The sequence below is a fragment of the Sceloporus occidentalis genome, unplaced genomic scaffold (assembly GCF_023333645.1).
Source record: "Sceloporus occidentalis isolate IW3139 unplaced genomic scaffold, rSceOcc1.0.p SCAF_500, whole genome shotgun sequence".
Classification (NCBI taxonomy): Eukaryota; Metazoa; Chordata; class Lepidosauria; order Squamata; family Phrynosomatidae; genus Sceloporus; species Sceloporus occidentalis.
In genome coordinates this window covers 2501-21864 of record NW_028317480.1, presented here as the reverse complement: position 1 = coordinate 21864, position 19364 = coordinate 2501, and the positions used below count along the sequence as shown (strand labels likewise).

Here is a 19364-nt window from a genome sequence, read left to right as displayed (position 1 = left end):
CAGCGCTGGGGGTTATATTACTGTATACAGCGCTGGGGGGTTATATTACTGTATACAGTGCTGGGGGGTTATATTACTGTATACAGCGCTGGGGGTTATATTACTGTATACAGCGCCTGGGGGGTTATATTACTGTATACAGCGCCGGGGGTTATATTACTGTATACAGCGCTGGGGGTTATATTACTGTATACAGCGCTGGGGGTTATATTACTGTATACAGCGCTGGGGGGTTATATTACTGTATACAGTGCTGGGGGGTTATATTACTGTATACAGCGCTGGGGGGTTATATTACTGTATACAGCGCTGGGGGTTATATTACTGTATAGAGCGCCGGGGGGTAAATATATGTTTGGAGGCTCCGTTGAAGCTGCACCGAGCGTCTCCGTCGTTCCTTAATTGTCGCATTAACTCTCGGCGCATTTCATGCATTCAAGTAAAGTTTGACGAAACGTGGCGACCGGTGGCTCGTTTCTGTCGTCACTTTTTAGGCGTCTGTTACTTGGTAGTTGGCCAGCGAGTGACGCTCGGGATGTCTCGTTATTCTTTGTATCCTCCTTTCCTCGAGGCTCGGCCTGCGGTTAGTTGAGGCGTCACTCAGGACAGAGCTGAGCGGCCATGGTGAGGGCGCTGGTGGCCGGTGGCTCGTGTGTTACATGGCGACGCGGCGTAACGGCTGCTCTTCCTCCCTTTCCGTAGGATGCAGACATCGAGTTCGTGAGGACGGGGTACGGAAAAGACAAGGTGAAGGTTCTCCAGATCAGGAGGAGCGGGAAGCAGCATTTCATCAAAGAGATCGAGGCTTCCGTCCAACTTTCTTTAAAGTCCAAGAAAGATTATTTGTACGGAGATAATTCTGACATCATCCCCACCGATACCATTAAAAATACCGTGTACGCCTTGGCCAATATGAAAGGGGTAAGAATACAGTATCGGGGAGATGCTTCGGGGCATCCTCGGTAAACTGCCTCCTGTGCGGCGTCTGAGAACTGCCCGTCCAGAGTCTCCGGCTGCTGCCGAGCCTATAGTTTACAAGGATTATGGGAGTTGTAGTTTCTAAACATTGGGTACTCATGATAATAATCTATAATCCAAGGAATGGAATTTGGTGGCAAAAGTCTAACATGGGATACATTAGAGAATCATTAGGGGTTTATACTGGCAGATAAAGGCCTTTATTCACTAAGCAGCGAGCTGTAGGTGAACATTTCCAAACATTAATTAAAACCTACATTAATAAGGGATGTCCGTGAAGAAGAGAGGAGAGAAGGACTGATCTGTTACAGGAGGGCTGATCTGGGGAGAAGGACTGATCTGGGGAGAAGGGCTGATCTGTTACAGGAGGGCTGATCTGGGGAGAAGGCTGGGTAAATCCTGTGCAGAATTACGAGCAAAGACAAATATTCCACCTGCAGCTCACTGTTCAGTGAATAAAGCCCCAGAACTCTCATCTGCCTAAAGTATGTTTAACGAAATAAAGCCGCAGAATGTACTTTATAACAAAAAGAGACCGAATCAAGAGTCAGAAACACAACGCAGATAATGTGAGGACGGAGCCTCCGAATTAGAGGCTATAATCTGATTTTTTAATCCCTGATGATGACTTCGTCAGAAATGTTTCCTCTGCCGGTTCTAGATCCCCGTACAGACTCCTCTTTTAACTATTTCAGCACAGCAAATGTCTAGAAATATGTGAGAAATGCGTCGCAGTGTTTGGGAGCCTCCACGCGGGGGCCACGGAGCCCTGCAGGTATCTTCGGGGCCGCGTCTCGGAATCCGTTCACATTCATATCGTTTATTGGTTTCGTGACTTTTCACCAGATTAAGACCGTCGAGGATTTCTCTGTGGAGATCTGTAACCATTTTCTCACATCCTTCGGCCACGTCGCCAGCGTCAGGGTTTATATCGAGGAGGCTCCGTGGAAGCGTCTGGAAAAGGTACCAACCGGCGACTGCGTCTAGATACCCCCAGCCTCGCTTTACCGCAACGCGTAACACGCTTTGTCTCGCAGGACGGACAGCGCCACGTCCACGCTTTCCTCTACTCTCCGGAGGGGGTCCGCACCTGCGAAGTGGAGCAGAAAACAGGAGGTCCGACTCGAATCCTTTTAGTGAATTGGGGAACCGGTTCTAGAGCATCTCACCAGATTTAGGGGATTTACTAAAATCTAGAACAGCTGGAGGGGTCAGTTCTGTGAAATCTTTTCACCAATCAGAATCCAGGAAGAACGAGGGGATTGTATTCCATAGAAACCTCACAACCCGTCTCTGATTGGCGCCATTCTAGGTTAACCCTATAAGAGTTGAGTGAACAGTCGTCTATCAGAAGGTTAAAAGGATCCCTGGAGGTCGGTCAGCTCCCTGGGTACTCGGCCTATTACTCTATTTAATGACCTCATTATTCTGTGTTTGGGCTGAGGGGTGTTGGAGCCCCCGGCATGGGGTGGGGTCTGTGTAAGGGTCCCCGGCATGGAGTCTGTGTAAGGGCCCCTAGTGTGGGGTCTGTGTAAGGGCCCCCAGCATGGGGTCTGTGTAAGGACCCCCGGCACGGGGTTTACCCGGCTCTCTGTGTTTGGCTCTTGCGCAGGCCGGCCTGTAATCTCCTCCGGGATTAAGGAGCTCCGAATCCTCAAAACCACCCAATCCGGGTTCGAGGGATTTCTGAAAGATCGTTTCACGACGCTCCCCGAGGCCAGGGATCGCTGCTTCTCCACGGTGGTGAATTGCAAATGGAAGTACTCCTCAAAAGTGGCCGATTTTGATTCCGTGTGGTAAGTGCAGGAAAACAGAGGGGGCATCCAGCCAGGCCCTGCAACCCCAGGGGCATCAGGGGTTTGGGGTACAAAAAGAAACTTGAGTAAGCTTAGACTGCACTCACTCCCATCATCCTCGAAATGGCCTTGTAAATAAATCGGAGCCCCGCAGACGTATTAATAACATGTTTAATAATATGTTTAAAACATTCTGCGTCCGAAAACGATTTCTCTAACTGAAGGAAAACCATCAAGGAAACGATTCTCGACACGTTTTCCGGTCCCTACGATAAAGGTGAATATTCTCCGTCGGTCCAGAAAACTCTGTACGACATCCAGAAGCTGAGCCTGGACAGGATTCCCGAGGTAACGCGTTTCGCTACGAGATCCGTATTATTATTTGGGGTCGTTAAACTCTGGGCGGAACGCGCCAGGATCTGGATTTATAACAGTTTCCCGAATTCCCTTTTTTTTCCAGATTGACGAAATCGAAGTGATTTTACCAAATAAACATTATTTCACCGTCGATATGAGCAAGTTCGGTCTGACCAACCAGGATGAGGTACGTGCCGCCCCCTCGGGTTCCTCATTTCCCTGCAGCGGGGATTACGGGCCAATCCGCAAAACGCGTAGGGGACGTGTGCATAAGGGGCTGGTTCTAAGCTCCACAATTCCAGCCAATCATATTATGGCTGCGAACAAAAAGAGAGAAATTAGAAAGTTTTCTCCCGAAAGTTCAGGGGGGGACCTACCAGCCTAGTCGCCCGTTTCTCCTGCTGTAAAGACTCAAACCTTAATCAGTCGTGGGTCTCGTCTTAGATTCAGGAGCCGTATGTCTATCCCATGCATGTTTAATACCCTCACTGTATTACCCTCTATCACCTCTGCTGGGTGGCAGTTCCACTTATCTACCACCCCCTCAGTAAAGTAAAATAAGATGCATGTATGCAAATTAGAACCTGCAGCTGAATTCTTAAAGGGATGATCATGAATATTTTTAACACAAAATGTTGAAAACACCTCATCCTCCCTGAAGCAAATACCCGCTTGAGGAGTCACGGCCCATATTCCTCCCCATCCCTGAGCCAAGCTCCGGGAGTGTGTGATATGGGCGTCTGCGCAGATCCTGGCGCTCCTGTCAGCTGAGGACAGTCTGGCGCGGGAAACGTTACCAAACCGGTTCCGTGACCTTAATATGTTGCCGGGGCGAAGCCGGGATTACACGCTTTCTCCCTAATCTGAATATTAACGCATATTCTGCTTGGTCATCAGATTCTGCTGCCCTCCGACCTCCCGTATGGGAACATCACCGGCACCGTGAGACGCAAAGTCCTCTCCAAACTGTGAAACGCGCCGGGAGCGACACGGAATCTGTTTCCTTAATCTGCATGTTTCTATAACACGTGTGAAGAGCATGTAACACGTAACATAAACACGGCTTGTAAAATGCTTTCTGGCTTTTTATTGCCGCTGCAACGATCCCCGGAGAACCCAGGCTGCTGCAGGCCGGTTACAGCCGCATGTGCAGAGCAGGGCTGCAGCGTCAGGGTCCAGCTTCACCATAACAAATCCCCTTTAACTGTTTCGGTGCTGGGCTGATGCTCCCCCCAGGGAGGGTAAAGCGGGGGGGGGGGGGGGTTGTGCAGCAGGGCAAACATTAAAACACAGAGTCTCCGCTAAACGGCAGCTAAAAACATCTCTTAAAATTGTACAGATCTCTCCGCGGAGATCACGCGTGTAGACCTTTAGCACATGTATGTGTGAGCTATGCTGCTTTACTACAGACGGCGTCAGGACATGCATACGGACCGGTACCGGGCAAACATTACACAAGCTATTCATGTCTCGACTCCTGCCAAGAACACGAGTGCAGCGTCACTTTACCGCGCAGTAAAACCGAAGATCCTTCCCGTCACACGCTAGGCATTTAAAGAAGGGAATCTGACACGTGAATAACATACACGCACAATGATGCAATCACATTTATTTAATACATATATACATATAGCATGTGTTATGCGTGTACACGCTACACGTCACATACAACCCATCCATCCATTAATTCCATAAAACCAAACGATTTAGCAAAACGGGGGATTTTTCAGAATGTATATTTCTAGCACCGGTTTTATTAGAGGCCGCGGTGGGTGGAGTCACGTGGCCCCCGGGGGCCGATAAAGATTGAGATTAGAGGGAGACATGAGGGTCCGCATCCCATGGTTACCGCCAAGCTGAATGAGCAAGGACTGAGTGCGCTCAACCCGACGCATCTCCCCGGATCACGCTACGTTCCCTGCCACGTTCCGTAACTCCTCATTATCCACAAAGTGATCCAGGCCGGGGGGGGTGGGGGGTTTGCTCGGGGCCACCAACTCGCTCTCCGGTTAGTTCAGATCAGAAAACAGTGAATAAAAGTGAAATGTTCACTTTCCACAATCACTAAACGCTTACCTGACGTGGCCTGGCAGGTGGGAGGGATGCACGGACTGCGCAGGTTCCATGTGGGAGCCTCTGTGTAGATACAGACCCGGCTTGGTGCGCCACGGAAGCATCTGCCAGCGAATGGAAACAGCAGGAAAAGCTCGAACCTATAAAGTGCAATTCCACGAAACGAGAGAATCCGTGGCCTCTCCCCCCCCCGGAGGCGGCCGGCATTCTGCCAACGCGCTTCACTGCCGGGGTCTAAATAACGCGGGGACGCGCTGCCGACCACGGAAACGCCACAACATTCACTTTGATTTGAATAAATAGGCAAATATTTGTCACGTTAAAAAGTCATTCATTTTGGTTGCAGAGGAAAAAAAGAGCGGTTATTATTGGTAAAAAGTTTGGGGTCTGCGAAACGCAGCGGCGGGTTTCACACTCGTGCCACGGGAGCCACGAATCTCCGCCACGAGATTGTCGGTTAAGAATTCACTTTTCCTCGTCTGTCCGTATAGTGCAATTAATCGTGCGAAGGAGGCGGGATCCGAGCAAAGCGTCTGCCGGGGGGGATTTCATGTGCAAATCATGTGTATCCACGGAACCCGAGACACAGACCGGCCTGTAAAGTTCTTGCAGTTAATTCCTGGGGGGATTTTGTACAGAAACCCCCGATCCCCGTGGACTGATGTCCTGTGAATCCCGCGGGAAGGAGGTTGCGGGGAGACCGCGTGTCCTACTGGGGGGTGCTCTGCACATGCTGAGTCTGCAGCGGCTTCACGTGGTATTCGTAGATTTTCAGGGCCGGGCCCAGTTTCAGAGACAGTCCGGTTAAAACGTCGTTTCTCGTCATGAGTAACAGAGACTTTCCATCGATCTCCTGAAATAGAAAACATTGTCAGTGGCCCCGAGATTCCACGCGGCTTCCAACCGGCAGGGGCCACGGAGGAAAGAGAGGAGCGGGAACTGTCAAACGTAACCCCCTGGGAATACCGAGCCGGAGTCCGTTACCCCCCCACGTTCCTGCCCCATATACCACGCATCAGGCAGCCGCCCCTGTAATGTTACCCCGTGTCACGGAGACACATTTGGTGAAGATCTTCTCTTTATTGGCTCCCTGACGTGGAATAGATTGCAAGCTTTTGGGGCCTCCAGGGTCTCTTTTTCATGCATATTAATTCCAAATATTACCAAATGTGCTCTTAATTTCTCTGAAGAGAGAAGGGGGCAAATTACCTTTGTTACTTATCGCCAGATGCCCCACGTTCCTGAGAGACGCCTCCTCCTTCCACGAAAGAACCCCGGCTACCCCCTGCCCCACCATGGACTTTATTCTCGGGTCATGGCTGCCACCCAGTGGCCTTTAAGAAAAATAACACGGAATCGCAGGGGGAAGCTCAATGTTTGCTGGTGACGGAGATCCCCCCCCACGCTGCGTGGCTCTAAAACCACAGCCCGCCAAGGAGAAATAACAAGTCATTTTCTAACAGCATTCAGTTACTCCATTAACCCTCAGGGTCACCCGCTGAGCTCTGTCGTTAAGCGAAAGAGCAGGAGGCGGGGCCTAAAAATCACATGACCACGTGGAGATGAGCGAAGGGACCGCGTAGCAGGCTATTGGGGGGGGGCGATGAGGGGGTTAGTAACGCAATGGGTGGGAAAGATAAGACGAGGGGGGGGCGCTGTGGAAGGAACAGTGAAGGAGGGAAGGTAAGAAGTTCAGGGAGAATTACCTGCTCCTTAAAGGCACTCGCTTGCTCCTCGAATCCGGCTGCCTTGAAATAGTTAAAAACGTCGTCGACGGCCCACGTGGACGGGTCGGGGGGGCGCCCGTTCTCTACGGAACTAAAGACAAAAAGTTATAGATAAATACGACGCGCCTCGAACCTGGCAGAGGCTCTTCCCGGCCGGAGAACGCCCACTTCAGCCACAAACATCACCAGACCAGGGGGCAACGGAGCAAGACAGCTTTCTGCTCCGCCCCTGAGGAGCCACATACACCCGCATCTCGCTAACGCTTCTGTCTCACCACGCGGTTTATAAGGACACGATAACAGAGTGTTAGCTCTTCTGCCTCAGCCGATACTCACGTTTTAACGTCCAGGGAGCCATTTTCCTTATTCTCCATGTTCTGCGTAACCACAGGGGCAGGGTCGGTGGTCCCGGGGCATCTAAAAGAGAGATGACAGGAGTCAACCTAAACCAGAGGAAGCCACGGGGGCCTCGCTGCTGAAACCCCCCTTTACTCTGTTGGTGGCTGATGACCACGAGAGGTTACAAATGACATCGCCCCCCCGCAGAACCTTCCGGTTGATCCATTCTCGATAAATCCCCAAATCTCTCCTCCTGGTCTCGCATGAAGCTGCTGACTGTCTCGTTTTAAGGGCGTATTGAGCAGAGGGGGGATTCACCCAGTTTTCCCGAGTTATATTAACCACCAAATAACTCACAGAATTTGAACAAGTCCCTCTATGCAGCCGCCACGTGGGAAACGCCCCCATTTCACATTGCGCAGGATGTGGCGAGGAAGAGGTTAACGTGCCGGGGAGCGCTGCAGATTCTGCCGGCAGGGAAAGCGGCCGCCTGCCTGACGCAGGAAGCACTGCCTTTAATGGCCGACTTCTTAAAGGTACAGAGCGCTAATTACTGGCCCGGTACCTGGAACTCCTGTCCCCTGCCGCCGGCAGATCGGCCCCCTCGGCCCCCGTTTCTCCTGCTGTAAAGAATCAAACCTTAATCAGTCGTTGGTCTCGTCGTAGATTCAGGAGCCGTATGTCTATCCCATGCATGTTTAATACCCTCACTGTATTACCCTCTACCACTTCTGCTGGGAGGCTGTTCCATGTATGTACTTCGTAATGCATGTTCTGGGGTAGCTGCTGCAAAGTATAACACTCTCCCAGAGACGGTTTTTAGTCACGTGAGACCCCGTTGGGGTGACGCTGAAATACCAAAAGGGTTACTATAAAGGGTTAAGCTAACCGCCAGAAGTCCCAGCTCCTGATATTTCTGGGCCCTTCCGCAGACTTCCATTACATACCCCACAGGCCGGGGCAGATTGGACTGGCGGGGCGGGGCGGGGTCTGAAGCGCTTTGAGCAAAATGTGGACAAAAATCAACTTTGACAAAGACAAGGAAATGATGATAAATCCCATTTCCGAGCGCAGAGAATAACAACCCCAAAACCCCAGAATGTCCCGCAACCCCAGGGGCCCCTCCTCTCCCCACTATCCTCAGTTCAGGGGCCCCTACTTTCCCCATTATCCTCAGTTCAGGGGCCCCTCCTTTTCCTAGTACATCACTACAGGAGACCCTTTTCTTCCCAGTATACCCAGTCCTGGGCCCCTCCTCTCCTCGGTATCCCCAGCATGAGGCCTCCTCCTATTCCCAGTGTCACTAGCTTTTCTCCAGAGTATAACCAGTTTAGGGGGTCTTTCTCTTGCCAATATCCCCACTCCGGGGGCCACTCACCTAGCTATTGCTCTCACATGGTCAGAGCCTCAGCAGCGCCTTCAGCCAATCAGATCGTGAGGCAGCCCGGGGCATCCTGGGAGATGTAGTCTTCTGATGCGGGGGCGGGCACGACGGGATGTCAGAACTCAGAATAACAGAGAGCGGGGAGCTCAGCAACATATCTACCCCACTATCATTCGGGGGGGGGGTGGTAAATGGGCAGATTCTCAAGGTATTGACCCCAGTCTCGGGGTGAATGGGCAGATTCTCAGGGTATTTACCTCAGTCTCGGGGTGATTGGGCAGATTCTCAGGGTATTTACCTCAGTCTCGGGGTGATTGGGCAGATTCTCAGGGTATTTACCTCAGTCCCGTGGTGAATGGGCAGATTCTCATGGTATTCACCCCAGTCTCGGGGTGAGTGAGGAGATTCTCGGGGTATTTACCCCAGTCTCAGGGTAATTGGGTAGATTCTCGGTATCACACGGTCTCCTGCTATCTGAGCGTCCTGATTGGTGCTTTTCTCCCTGCTACATCGAAGCTGGAATCCCTGCCTGAATACAGGTGACTCCATTGATAATATCTTTACTTCCTGACAGGTGACTGCTTCCACGGAGACCGTTGTTAGAGCCGTTCACTGCTATTAGCAAGTCGCTGCAGTAGGGCCTGTGTTTAATTTTTTGATCCCTGGCGCGTGGCAGAGTTCCCAGAGTGTGGAATCCAGATTTGACGGACACTCGGCCCCCAGGCCCTCACAGAGCTGGGGCCCCGGCCTTAACGCGGAGGGTGATGGAAGGAATGCGGGGGTTTTATTTCCAGTGATTATTGATTTAACGGCTGCTGTTTGTAGTTGAAGGGGGCTCAGGTTGTTAAATCCCTGCTTCCTGCCCCAGCGCCCGCCAGGAATTTGCCCAGCCAGGGGGTTAGGGTTTCACAAGTTACCATTACTGGCTAGGGCTCCGGGCCCCTGCAGGATGTGTGTGACAGAAAATAGACAAACACTCTGCAGCCACCAGGGGGGCAGCATTCCTTTTGCCTACACATGATGCAGAGCCAGGGGCATTCCTGGACTATTTGCCCCTGTGGCAGATCCTGTATTTGCCCCCTACTTTAATAGACTGTAAGACCCACAAAAAATGAATGTTTGCAAGAATGTCCTGACATTTCTCCTCCCTCTCTGGACCTCCAGGAGTGTCAGCTTGTCTGTGCCATCAGACCAAAGGGGAACAATACCTCTTACCACCTTTCATCGACGGAACTCCACGTTTCGCCCAAGAATGACCTCCTGAGCCCCATCTAATCTATTCATTCACACATCCGCAGCTTTATACACGATAGTGGCTTCTGCCTATCCCTCCCGCTTTGGACCCCCTGGGGTCAGCGGGGCATCGTGTTTGGGGATGTTTGTGCATTTTAACCCTTTATTCAGTTATCTTGTTCATGCACTACCGGCGTCGCAGTCGTTTCCAGCCATCCCATGTGAGCTCCGTTACCGGATCTACTTTACACCCTATGAAGTGATGAGTTTTCCGCTGCGTATCTGGGGTGCAGCATCCCCTCCCCAGTGGGCCGCCATACACGCATTCTCCTCGCTGCGTCTGTCGCATGGTTTCCTTAAAGTCTAATAACGCAGCAAGCGCAGAGGAATTGCTGGACTCAGGGGCCTCCCGTCTTATTTACCCCGTGTGAGGGTCGGGACCCTCAACAGTTACATGTTAACCACTTTTATAGCCGTGTCCTGAAGGGGGGGGGGGGTGTCATGTCTCATAACCGACACATTTGATCCATTATAAATCCTGAAATAGAGTCAGGGAATGCGTCACAATCACTCGAACGCTGAATAAATGAATGCCGAGGACCTCCAGCCTTTGCTGCGGCGACGGTACGGACCCCCTTCCGCTGCGCAGGGAACAACGAATTCCGCAGCACTGAAAACTCTGTTCATTACAGAATGATCTCCAGCATTTATTAAAATCGGTAAGTTCAGAAACGACAACAAAGTTACTGTAGAAGTCATCGCATACAGCTAGCGTACAACGGCCTTGTCTAATGAAATACAAAAGATTTAACATTTTCATACAAAGAATTCCTTGAAATTTATTGTGACGTATATATATATATATATAGTTACATAAAATTTGCTACAGCAAAGAGTCGTATACCTTTCTTGCACGTATGTAAGAGTGGACAGACTGCGGCGAGCAGCCTTCGAATCGCGTACTTGTGCAAAAATGCTCGATGACCAAAAGACGTACGGGATGCCGGACGGCACATCTCCTCCCAAGGCTCGTTCCTCCCCTGGCGCTCACGCATACGACGGCCGCATCCCGATCCACTCTGTAAAAACCATTCCTTGGAAATGGATCTAAAATCAACAGTCAGATGGGTCGCGGGACACAGGGGTACATTACCCCCCCTCGATTCCAGAGGGTATGCTAGGGCTTAAAGGGTAAACTGTTAATAAATATGACACGAACATGCTAAACCGCAGAGGAGGAGCGCGTTCTCATGCTGGACGCTAACGCTGGCTGTTAATCTGCACGTCCCGGCCACAGCGGAACAGAACATAAAAACCGATGCCAGTTTGTGAGCTTATCGCCCCGGGGCTCCGCCATGTGGTTACTAACGTATTATCTACCAGCATAACGTGGCTACGACCCTCTATTCTGCAAAAAGAAAATAATAAACCTTCGTCATAGCAACGCATCCGAACCCCGGCGCTTGCCGAATGGCATGTCGTCAAGCCAGAGCGGAACAGCGCAACCAACGAATCCATTGCGATCCTGACTTCTACGCAGAGCTTGGGTTAAAATACACCGGCCGGGGCTTTATCTGACACGGACGGGGTGGAACAGTCAGTGACGGCAGGACCGGCTGGGAATCTCGCTGCGTGGCATAGTTACCGCAGTGCAGGACGCCAAGGCACGCGGTCTACCCCCCAAACGCGCCACTTCGGCCTATTCCTTGCCAGTTTGGTCATCCACCAAAAAGAGGAACCCTAATAAATGGGATTTCCCTCGATAAAATTACAGCCGTAATGAGAAAAAAACCTCCAATTACCGGCGGCCTCCGCGGGAGCTGAAACGATGATTTTTGTACCCTCAGAAAGGACGACAAAGGAATACAGACCTTCGGCGTGACGCAAACTACAAGCGACATGTATGTCAGTCTAAACCCGGATGCAACATCTCCCGGCTTCACTCACACAAATAATACATTTCCAAAATAAAAGGGAGTGCGGCTCGATAAAATAATAAAACGGTGAGGGCCGGACATACATGACGGGGAAAGGAGAAACCAAGAGAGAGAGAACGAAAGTGGTCTAGAAGTGGAACGGCGCGAGCCGCTCGTTCACGGTGCCTGGGTGGAAAGGTTGGGGCAGAACGCACCCATGGAAGATGGCAAATATACACCTCATTCAGCCTCACGGAGGAACGATTGCCTCCGCTCCATCCCATAACAGAGTGCAAAGATCCCAGTATGAGCCCTGATGTCATCGTGTCCTCGCAAATATCCTAAAAGTCAGCAAATTCCTTCGCACATTTCTCTGTCAGAGAGACTCTGATGTCTTCCTCCTCGTAGTCGTCAAAATTACTGGTATCTCCAGGTCCTCTGCACTTTGGTATGAAGGGAGCTTCTACCTGCAGACCAAGGGAGACATTCCAGGGTCAGTAACATCCTATCATCAGACTGAATTCATGTTCCGGGGCCAGTAACATCCTATCAGACTGAATTCATGTTCCGGGGCCAGTAACATCCTATCATCAGAGAGAATAAACGATAAACTCACCTTCCTCTGGTAAATGGCGATCCAGTCCGTGGTGGCAAACCATTTGTGGTTCTTGATGTCGTTTACGCCGTTCTTCAGATTCCCGTATCGTTTGGTCAGATCCACCTGCAGCAGATTCCTCAGCAGGTCCTTAAGATCTGAGCTGAAGTGCGAAGGAAATCGTACCTGAGACGAGAGACGAGCGAGGAAGACGTCAGACTCACCCACGTGCATTAATAGGATGTGCGTTCTCAGGTTGGGGGCTGGACAGGGTCCCGGGCTGGACGCAGGCGATACCCGCACCGACCCAAAGATTCCGAAGGGGATTAAACCTAAATTCACTTACCTTTCCAGACACTATTTTTTCATAGATCTGGATCGGCTGGTCAGCGAAGAACGGAGGATAACCAGCCGCCATCTCATAGATTAAAACTCCCAGAGCCCACCAATCGACTGCTTTGTTGTAGCCCTAAAAAAAATAAGAGAAGACGACATTAATGCGAAGTATTGGATTGTAAGCTCTAAGGGACACCCAACACGAGCAGCACGGGACGCATGTACTAAGACCGCAGCTGTTATTTGTAGACAAACACACAGAACGTGGGGGATCCGGCCAGCGTTAGCCCGGGGCCCGAGCCAAATTCTGTTTACTAACTACACAGATTGAACAGAGTTTGTGAAGCGACAGACAGATCCAGTAGAAATGATGTCATGGTTAACCCTTGCCTTGCTCAGAATGATCTCTGGTGCCAAGTATTCCGGCGTTCCGCACAACGTCCAGGTTCTGCCCTTTACCCTTTTGGCAAATCCAAAATCCGTGACCTGGAGTGGGGGGGGAAAAAAAAAAAAAAAAAAAGACAACCTTAAGAAAAAAAATGCCCCCTGGGTGAGAGGGTAACTTTTTGCAACCCTCAGCCATAGCCGTGACATCTCCAAATCTCACACCGTACACACAACCGCGCGGCCTGAAACTGCATGTCTCAGGATGGAACACGCCATCTCATTCGATCTGCTTTCTCCACCTGTGCTAAAGTAGTACCCCCTGAACACGTTACAGGGTGAGCACAGACCGGCGCGTCTGACTCAGAGCCCTGAATCAACCTCGCACCCCATTATATCATCTTCCTCTGATGTACCCCACCATCCCCAGTGTTATCTCCCCCGGTCTCTCAGATACGCTGGCATTACAGATGCCGCCACGAGTCCTAGGTTGCTGGCAAACATGCGCCTGCAGGGGCTGAGCGCCCGCTATGAATATTCCCCCTCAGACAGAAGACATACCTGAATGTATCCTTGCTGGTCAATGAGAAGGTTTTCTGGTTTTAGATCTCTGTAGATGAGGTCTAGTGAATGGAGGTACTCGAACGTTAATACTATCTGAGCTGCGTAGAACCGTGCGTGGGGCTCGCTGCGAAAGACAAATCAGATGTGTGCATCCCGTGAACAGGCTGGGGTGAGTACATACAGAGTGCCGGAGTCACGAGCATGACGGTCGTGTGAAGGGTCAGGCCATGGCGGGCCGTGTGATGGGGGGCCCTACAGAATCTCAAAAAAAATCCTGCCCATACTTGTTGGTCTGTATGGCACAACAGCTGAGCAACCAGCTGTCCAAGATGTTCTAAAATATTACCATTAGCCTAAAACTACAAGAGACTGACCTGAACCTCCCAATTCTTCTTAGATGTGAGAACATCTCTCCTCCGGGGACGTACTCCATCACCATGTACAGATTGGAATTATCCTGCGTGAAACAGATCACACACACGAGGTCAGCCACCAGGGGGCGCAAGCGGGGGGGGGGAGGTTGTAGACTTACAGCTCATTCACTGCTGATCCAAGTCCCTGAAACGGGGCAGCAAGACGCAAACACCGAAATGGTAATACCCACACTGGGGTTACTGCTCATACGTGCCGAATGCATGCAGCCACTAATCACCCATGTGAACGGCATCTGCGCAAAGCTACTGCTCACACTCACCTTGAAGGAATATTCCAGCCTCACCAGGAAGGGGAAGTTCACGGCCTGTAATATCCTCTTCTCATTCAGCGTGTGCTCGATTTGTTTCAGCTTCACCACCTGCAGGAGACGACAATGAAGGATGCGGGGAGGAGAACAAAGGGCGCCACCGATGCCAACGTACGGGTAAACCCCGCCAAAATAACACCGTGAGGGGAACGAGGGGCGCTGCAGACTCCAACATACAGGTAAACCCTGCTAAAATAACACCAGGAGGGGAACGAAGGGCGCCACAGACGCCAACGTAAACACCGCTAAAATAACACTGGGAGAGGAATGAAGTGCCACGCGCCATCATACATTTAATTATTTTCGTTATTTGGGGAGGTGAACGATGTGCCGCAATTAACCCGCGACACACAAGCCAAGAGATGAGGCCTCTGCTGGTCCTACCTTCTGCTTGTCCAGGATCTTCATGGCGTAATACTGGTCCGCGCCCTTCTGCTTCACCAACATCACGCGCCCGAAGGAACCGGTGCCCAGGGTTTTTATTCTTTCAAAGTCCTCGAGACCAGCGGTGTTCTGCAGGGGAGGGGAAAACATTTCCAGGCATTAGCGAGCGCGTCGGCTGCGACTTCCATATCGCATAAGATTGGGAGCACTAAATAAAATAAACATAAAACACCTTCCATATCACAGAGAAACACGGAGCCGCCGTTACAGAACCGGAAGAAAAATACCGGAGTCCTGCTACAAGGTGCATAAAGCTGCATAAAGAAGATGCATAGAGACAGGGATCTGGGGTAACTGACAGTGGGGGGGTGGAGAGTGAGGGGCCCTGGCCCCAAACAGCAGGTGGGGGGGAGTGAGGGCCCCGGGTGAATCCCAGACACAGCCAAGAGGAGCTTCCAGGAAGGGGGATTATTTGTGACATTTTCCTGTAACATCTCTAATTATAAGCGTTTACGGCGGATACCTGAGGAGGACTCTCCCATTTTTTTCAGGAAGTCTTCTTTGGCTTTGGCGAGGAATTCTTTCACTAGAACACAAAAAATTACACAGGGAAAGTAAATATGGGTAAAAATATAAAAACCAGAGAACAAGGATTTACATATTCTGAAGGTACAGAAGGCCTGACCTGTGAGCATAAAACTGCCTGAAGTTATTCAGCCATCTGGTAGCCATCCTGCCCACTAACTGGAAGACCGGCACCCACCCCATCACCTGGAAGCCCATTCTGGAGACCGGCACCCACCCCATCACCTGGAAGCCCATTCTGGAGACCGGCACCCACCCCATCACCTGGAAGCCCATTCTGGAGACCGGTGCCCACCCCATCACCTGGAAGCCCATTCTGGAGACCGGTGCCCACCCCATCACCTGGAAGCCCGTTCTGGAAACCGGTGCCCATCCCATCTGATAGAAGCCAGTTCTGGAGACCGGTGCCCACCCCAACGGATAGAAGCCCGTTCTGGAGACCGGTGCCCACCCCATCGGATAGAAGCCCCTTCTGGAGACCGGTGCCCACCCCATCGGATAGAAGCCCGTTCTGGAGACTGATGCCCACCCCATCGGATAGAAGCCCATTCTGGAGACCAGTGCCCACCCCATTCTGGAGACTGGTGCCCACCTCTCCTGCCCAGAGCACATTGTGGAGTCCAGTAACCATCCACGGGCTTATCAGGAAAGCCCTGCCTTATACCACCTCCCAACCTGGCTACTTTCACAAACAGGTTAAATAAAATGAGTTAAGTAGATAAACAGAAATAAAGACCAAGAATAAAGCAGCAGCTGCACCGGGGGCAGTACCCGAGGGTTCACGTTTCTGTATTCATCTCCATAACAAACAGCGGGGCAAATCACAAACCCCATCAATACCCATTGCTGAGAGTAACGGACACCGTGGCGAAAACAGACCACGTCCAGCGGGATTCATACACGGAACTAAAAAAAAAATGGCGTAAAGAGTGCAAACCGGGTCAGGTGTCCCCGCCAGAGGGGTAATGGCGGCTTAATGCACAACCGTGGGACAACCAAGGCTCTTTCAGACAAATACGCTCTGACCCCGAGTTCCATTATTTGGGACGCCGATATTTTCTGAATGTAGAACTATAGTGGCGAGTATAGGATATACACACACACACACACACACAATATAATTTTATATATATATATATACACACATATATATATATATATATACACACACACACACACACTATAATTATACATACATACATATACATATATATATATATACACACACACTATAATTATACATACATATATATACACACACACACACACACACACACCTCGAATCATCCGTTGCATTTCAGGTCCCAGGAGCCAAATACTTAAATGAAACCCAACATTACCGGCCCCGGGAACGCACCGCACACGATGTAAAAACACGTTTACACGGAAATCTGCTTTCCGTTGATATCTTCCGTAAAACAGAAAAGAGCATTTAAAAATAGAAACAGCAAAACCCCAAGTGCTGAGCGGATCGAGCCCGGCCAGAGCCCACGACAGCCAGCGTTACGGCCCCCGACAAGCCGCGTTCAGCTTCAATCAGCCCCGACAGCGAGCCTGGGCCGGCAGCCCCCCGACTATAAGCCAGCGGCACCATAACCGGCCCTCCGTGTCTTGTAGATTCATTATGTGAACCCAAAGTGATCCAAATAACCCACTCGGGGAAATTCCTCCATTACAAACCGTCCCGCCACACGCCTCAATAATTCAGAGAGCAAGTACAGAGCTCGGCTCCGCGTGGATTCTTTACACCGGGATGGAAACCGTTATGGATCGGCCGCCATCCGGTCACGTTAACCCCCTCCCCCATACACAGCCGGGCGCACCGGGAGGAGGCGGCTTTACCGCTTACCGTTCATGGTGAGATCCCCCTTCGCACAAACATACCGGCCATCAAAGTCCGATCCTGGCGCGGAGGCACTCATTCACGCCGCATCCGGGTTTTTCTGTAGGGTATTATTCACAACGACCCCCCGGAGACTGTGATGTCACGCTCGCTTCTTTAACCTCCTCACTGCTGATCGGCACCCTCTCTAACTGCGAGACGCCGCCAGTCAGCCCCGCGTTCTCTCCCCACTGTGAGGAGGTTAAACAGGCTTCATTAATTCGGCACCAGTTTGTTGTCATGGAAACACAAGCGTAGAATGATCTGTTTATTGTGTCGTCCCCATTATCCCAGCAAATCTTTAAATCCACCCCGGCAGCCCCGAGCTTGCTCTCTCCCCCACCTCGGCAGCCCCGAGCGTGCTCTCTCCCCCACCCCGGCAGCCCGAGCGCGCTCTCTCTCCCCCACCCCGGCAGCACCGAGCGCGCTCTCTCTCCCCCACCCCGGCAGCCCCGAGCGCGCTCTCTCTCCCCAACCTCGGCAGCCCCGAGCTCGCTCTCTCTCCCCCACCCCGGCAGCCCCAAGCTCACTCTCTCTCCCCCACCCCGGCAGCCCCGAGCTCACTCTCTCTCCCCCCACCCCGGCAGCCCCGAGCGCGCTCTCTCTCCCCCACCCCACTCAAAATCGGAAATTGTCTGCCAAGATATGAGAAATCCCGAGTACATTCCCAGCCCCACCACGGCTGCCAACCAACACGTGGCACCAAACTCACGCTGGAGAGACCTCTCCCCGCATCACCCACATCCTTCCATCCACATGCCGGACGAGGCCGCGTGAATCCGGGGCGCTCAGTGCAAGGCATCGAGACCGATGGGGGGAAAAGCTTCTCGTTCCCCCCGTCTCTCTATGACCCGGCAAGGGGGCCGGACGCAGTCTATTCCTCCCACGTCACCAAATGCCCCAAGATACGCCCCACCCCTCCTTCTTACCCAGGGGGTCCACAGCTTTTGACCCTTTTCACCCCAAAGGTTACGGCAGCCTCCAGCCGGCACTGGATCCAATCTGTCTGAATATTTACCGAGCGCAGGTGGCGGTGAGACCGTATGAGGTGTATACAGCAGGACTACCTAACGGGAGCTGACGCTCTATCGCACGGGATGGTCTCCCGGTCGCCTTCCCGCAATCCGATTAGAAACACAGAAGGATCTGCAGCGCGCCCCCCATCCCGCAGCGCCACAAACTATTGTTTTTTGCTGCGTTTGAGGCGGCCTTGTAACTTTTATCCCCGACTGTGAATCGCGGGGGGGATTTCCTGAGTTACCAAACACTATTCGGCAGCTCAAAATCCAATTAACCCGTTCAAGTCCCCGAGAGACCAGGCGCAGCGCAGGTTGCAACACAGATCAGCAGTCTGGCTCCTGTTTGCACACGTGCATGGACATGTCATCCACAGAGCTTACGCTCAAACAGCACCACGCGGGGTAAACAAAGCCCATCTCTCAGTGAGAAGGGACCGTGGGCGCAGCAGGACGCTGACATACTTGTTTTATCCCACAGCGCGGTGCTTTCCGAAGCCAAATGGGCCTCCGTCTCGTGCGTCGCCCGCTGCTCCTGCGCGCCGCTCCTCCCGTTTCGGCTGAAGAGTCTATTTGCGAAGCCCTCCAGTTTCTGCAGCGCCGACGATGTGTTGGGGGACTGCTGGACACTCTCGCCATGAGACGCCATGAACAGGGATGGTAAAAGCAAGCCGACAGCCAGACGGTGCAGATCGGAGGACGTCGGGGAGCAGCGGGGGCCGCGAGTCTTGCTTCCTGTTTGTCAGGGAACTCAAAACCACCTCGACCGCAGGCTCCGGAACAGGAACTGCAGCTTCGGCCGGTTCCACGCGTTCACTCATTACACTTTAACGGCTTCGCAACCAAATGAAAGCCACTGTCACATCGACCCCAAAAACACCCCCAGAGCCCACCGGCGAGCCCCCCTACCGCGGAGATAACGTGATTCTGTGTGTCGCATGCGCCGTCTGATTTCCAGGAGTCCGAACAAGGTGACGGAGCCGCTCCTATCACAGCAAGCCACGAAAGCCCTCGCGGGTCGCCCCCCGGGGGAGACCCCAAAAGGAACGCCAGGGCACACAGCCTCCCCGGCC

The 19364-nt window shown here is 52.0% G+C and overlaps 2 protein-coding genes and 1 pseudogene across 2 annotated transcripts; 1 reads left to right on the top strand and 2 right to left on the bottom strand.

Moving 5' to 3' along the window:
* The first annotated feature begins 535 nt into the window (after positions 1-535).
* On the top strand, positions 536-4103 carry LOC149271510 (uricase-like). Its single transcript, XM_089507371.1, has 8 exons — positions 536-583; positions 703-921; positions 1825-1941; positions 2016-2094; positions 2591-2774; positions 2999-3122; positions 3235-3318; positions 4029-4103. Exons 1-8 carry the CDS (start codon positions 536-538, stop codon positions 4101-4103), a joined length of 930 nt encoding a protein of 309 aa, XP_089363497.1.
* Positions 4104-4631: 528 nt separating this feature from the next.
* Positions 4632-7317, bottom strand: LOC149271509 (sterile alpha motif domain-containing protein 13-like). Its single transcript, XM_089507382.1, has 5 exons — positions 7268-7317; positions 6911-7022; positions 5918-6057; positions 5208-5308; positions 4632-4675 (listed from the first exon to the last, which is right to left on the bottom strand). The coding sequence occupies exons 1-5, from the start codon at positions 7303-7305 to the stop codon at positions 4632-4634; spliced, it is 435 nt and encodes a 144-aa protein (XP_089363508.1). The 5' UTR covers positions 7306-7317.
* Positions 7318-12144: 4827 nt separating this feature from the next.
* Positions 12145-18940, bottom strand: LOC149271508 (cAMP-dependent protein kinase catalytic subunit beta-like; annotated as a pseudogene).
* Positions 18941-19364: the final 424 nt, after the last annotated feature.

Bases quoted from the DNA above. Each gene is read 5' to 3' on its own strand.
- LOC149271510 (XM_089507371.1), top strand. From the start codon at position 536: ATGTCTCGTTATTCTTTGTATCCTCCTTTCCTCGAGGCTCGGCCTGCG. The intron at 1,942-2,015 runs GTACCAACCGGC...TTTGTCTCGCAG, and splicing joins CGTGGAAGCGTCTGGAAAAG to GACGGACAGCGCCACGTCCA. The intron at 3,319-4,028 runs GTACGTGCCGCC...CTTGGTCATCAG, and splicing joins GTCTGACCAACCAGGATGAG to ATTCTGCTGCCCTCCGACCT.
- LOC149271509 (XM_089507382.1), bottom strand. From the start codon at position 7,305: ATGGAGAATAAGGAAAATGGCTCCCTGGACGTTAAAAC. The intron at 7,023-7,267 runs GTGAGTATCGGC...TTTTGTCTTTAG, and splicing joins GGCTCCCTGGACGTTAAAAC to TTCCGTAGAGAACGGGCGCC. The intron at 6,058-6,910 runs GTAATTCTCCCT...TTTCTATTTCAG, and splicing joins CGAGTGCCTTTAAGGAGCAG to GAGATCGATGGAAAGTCTCT.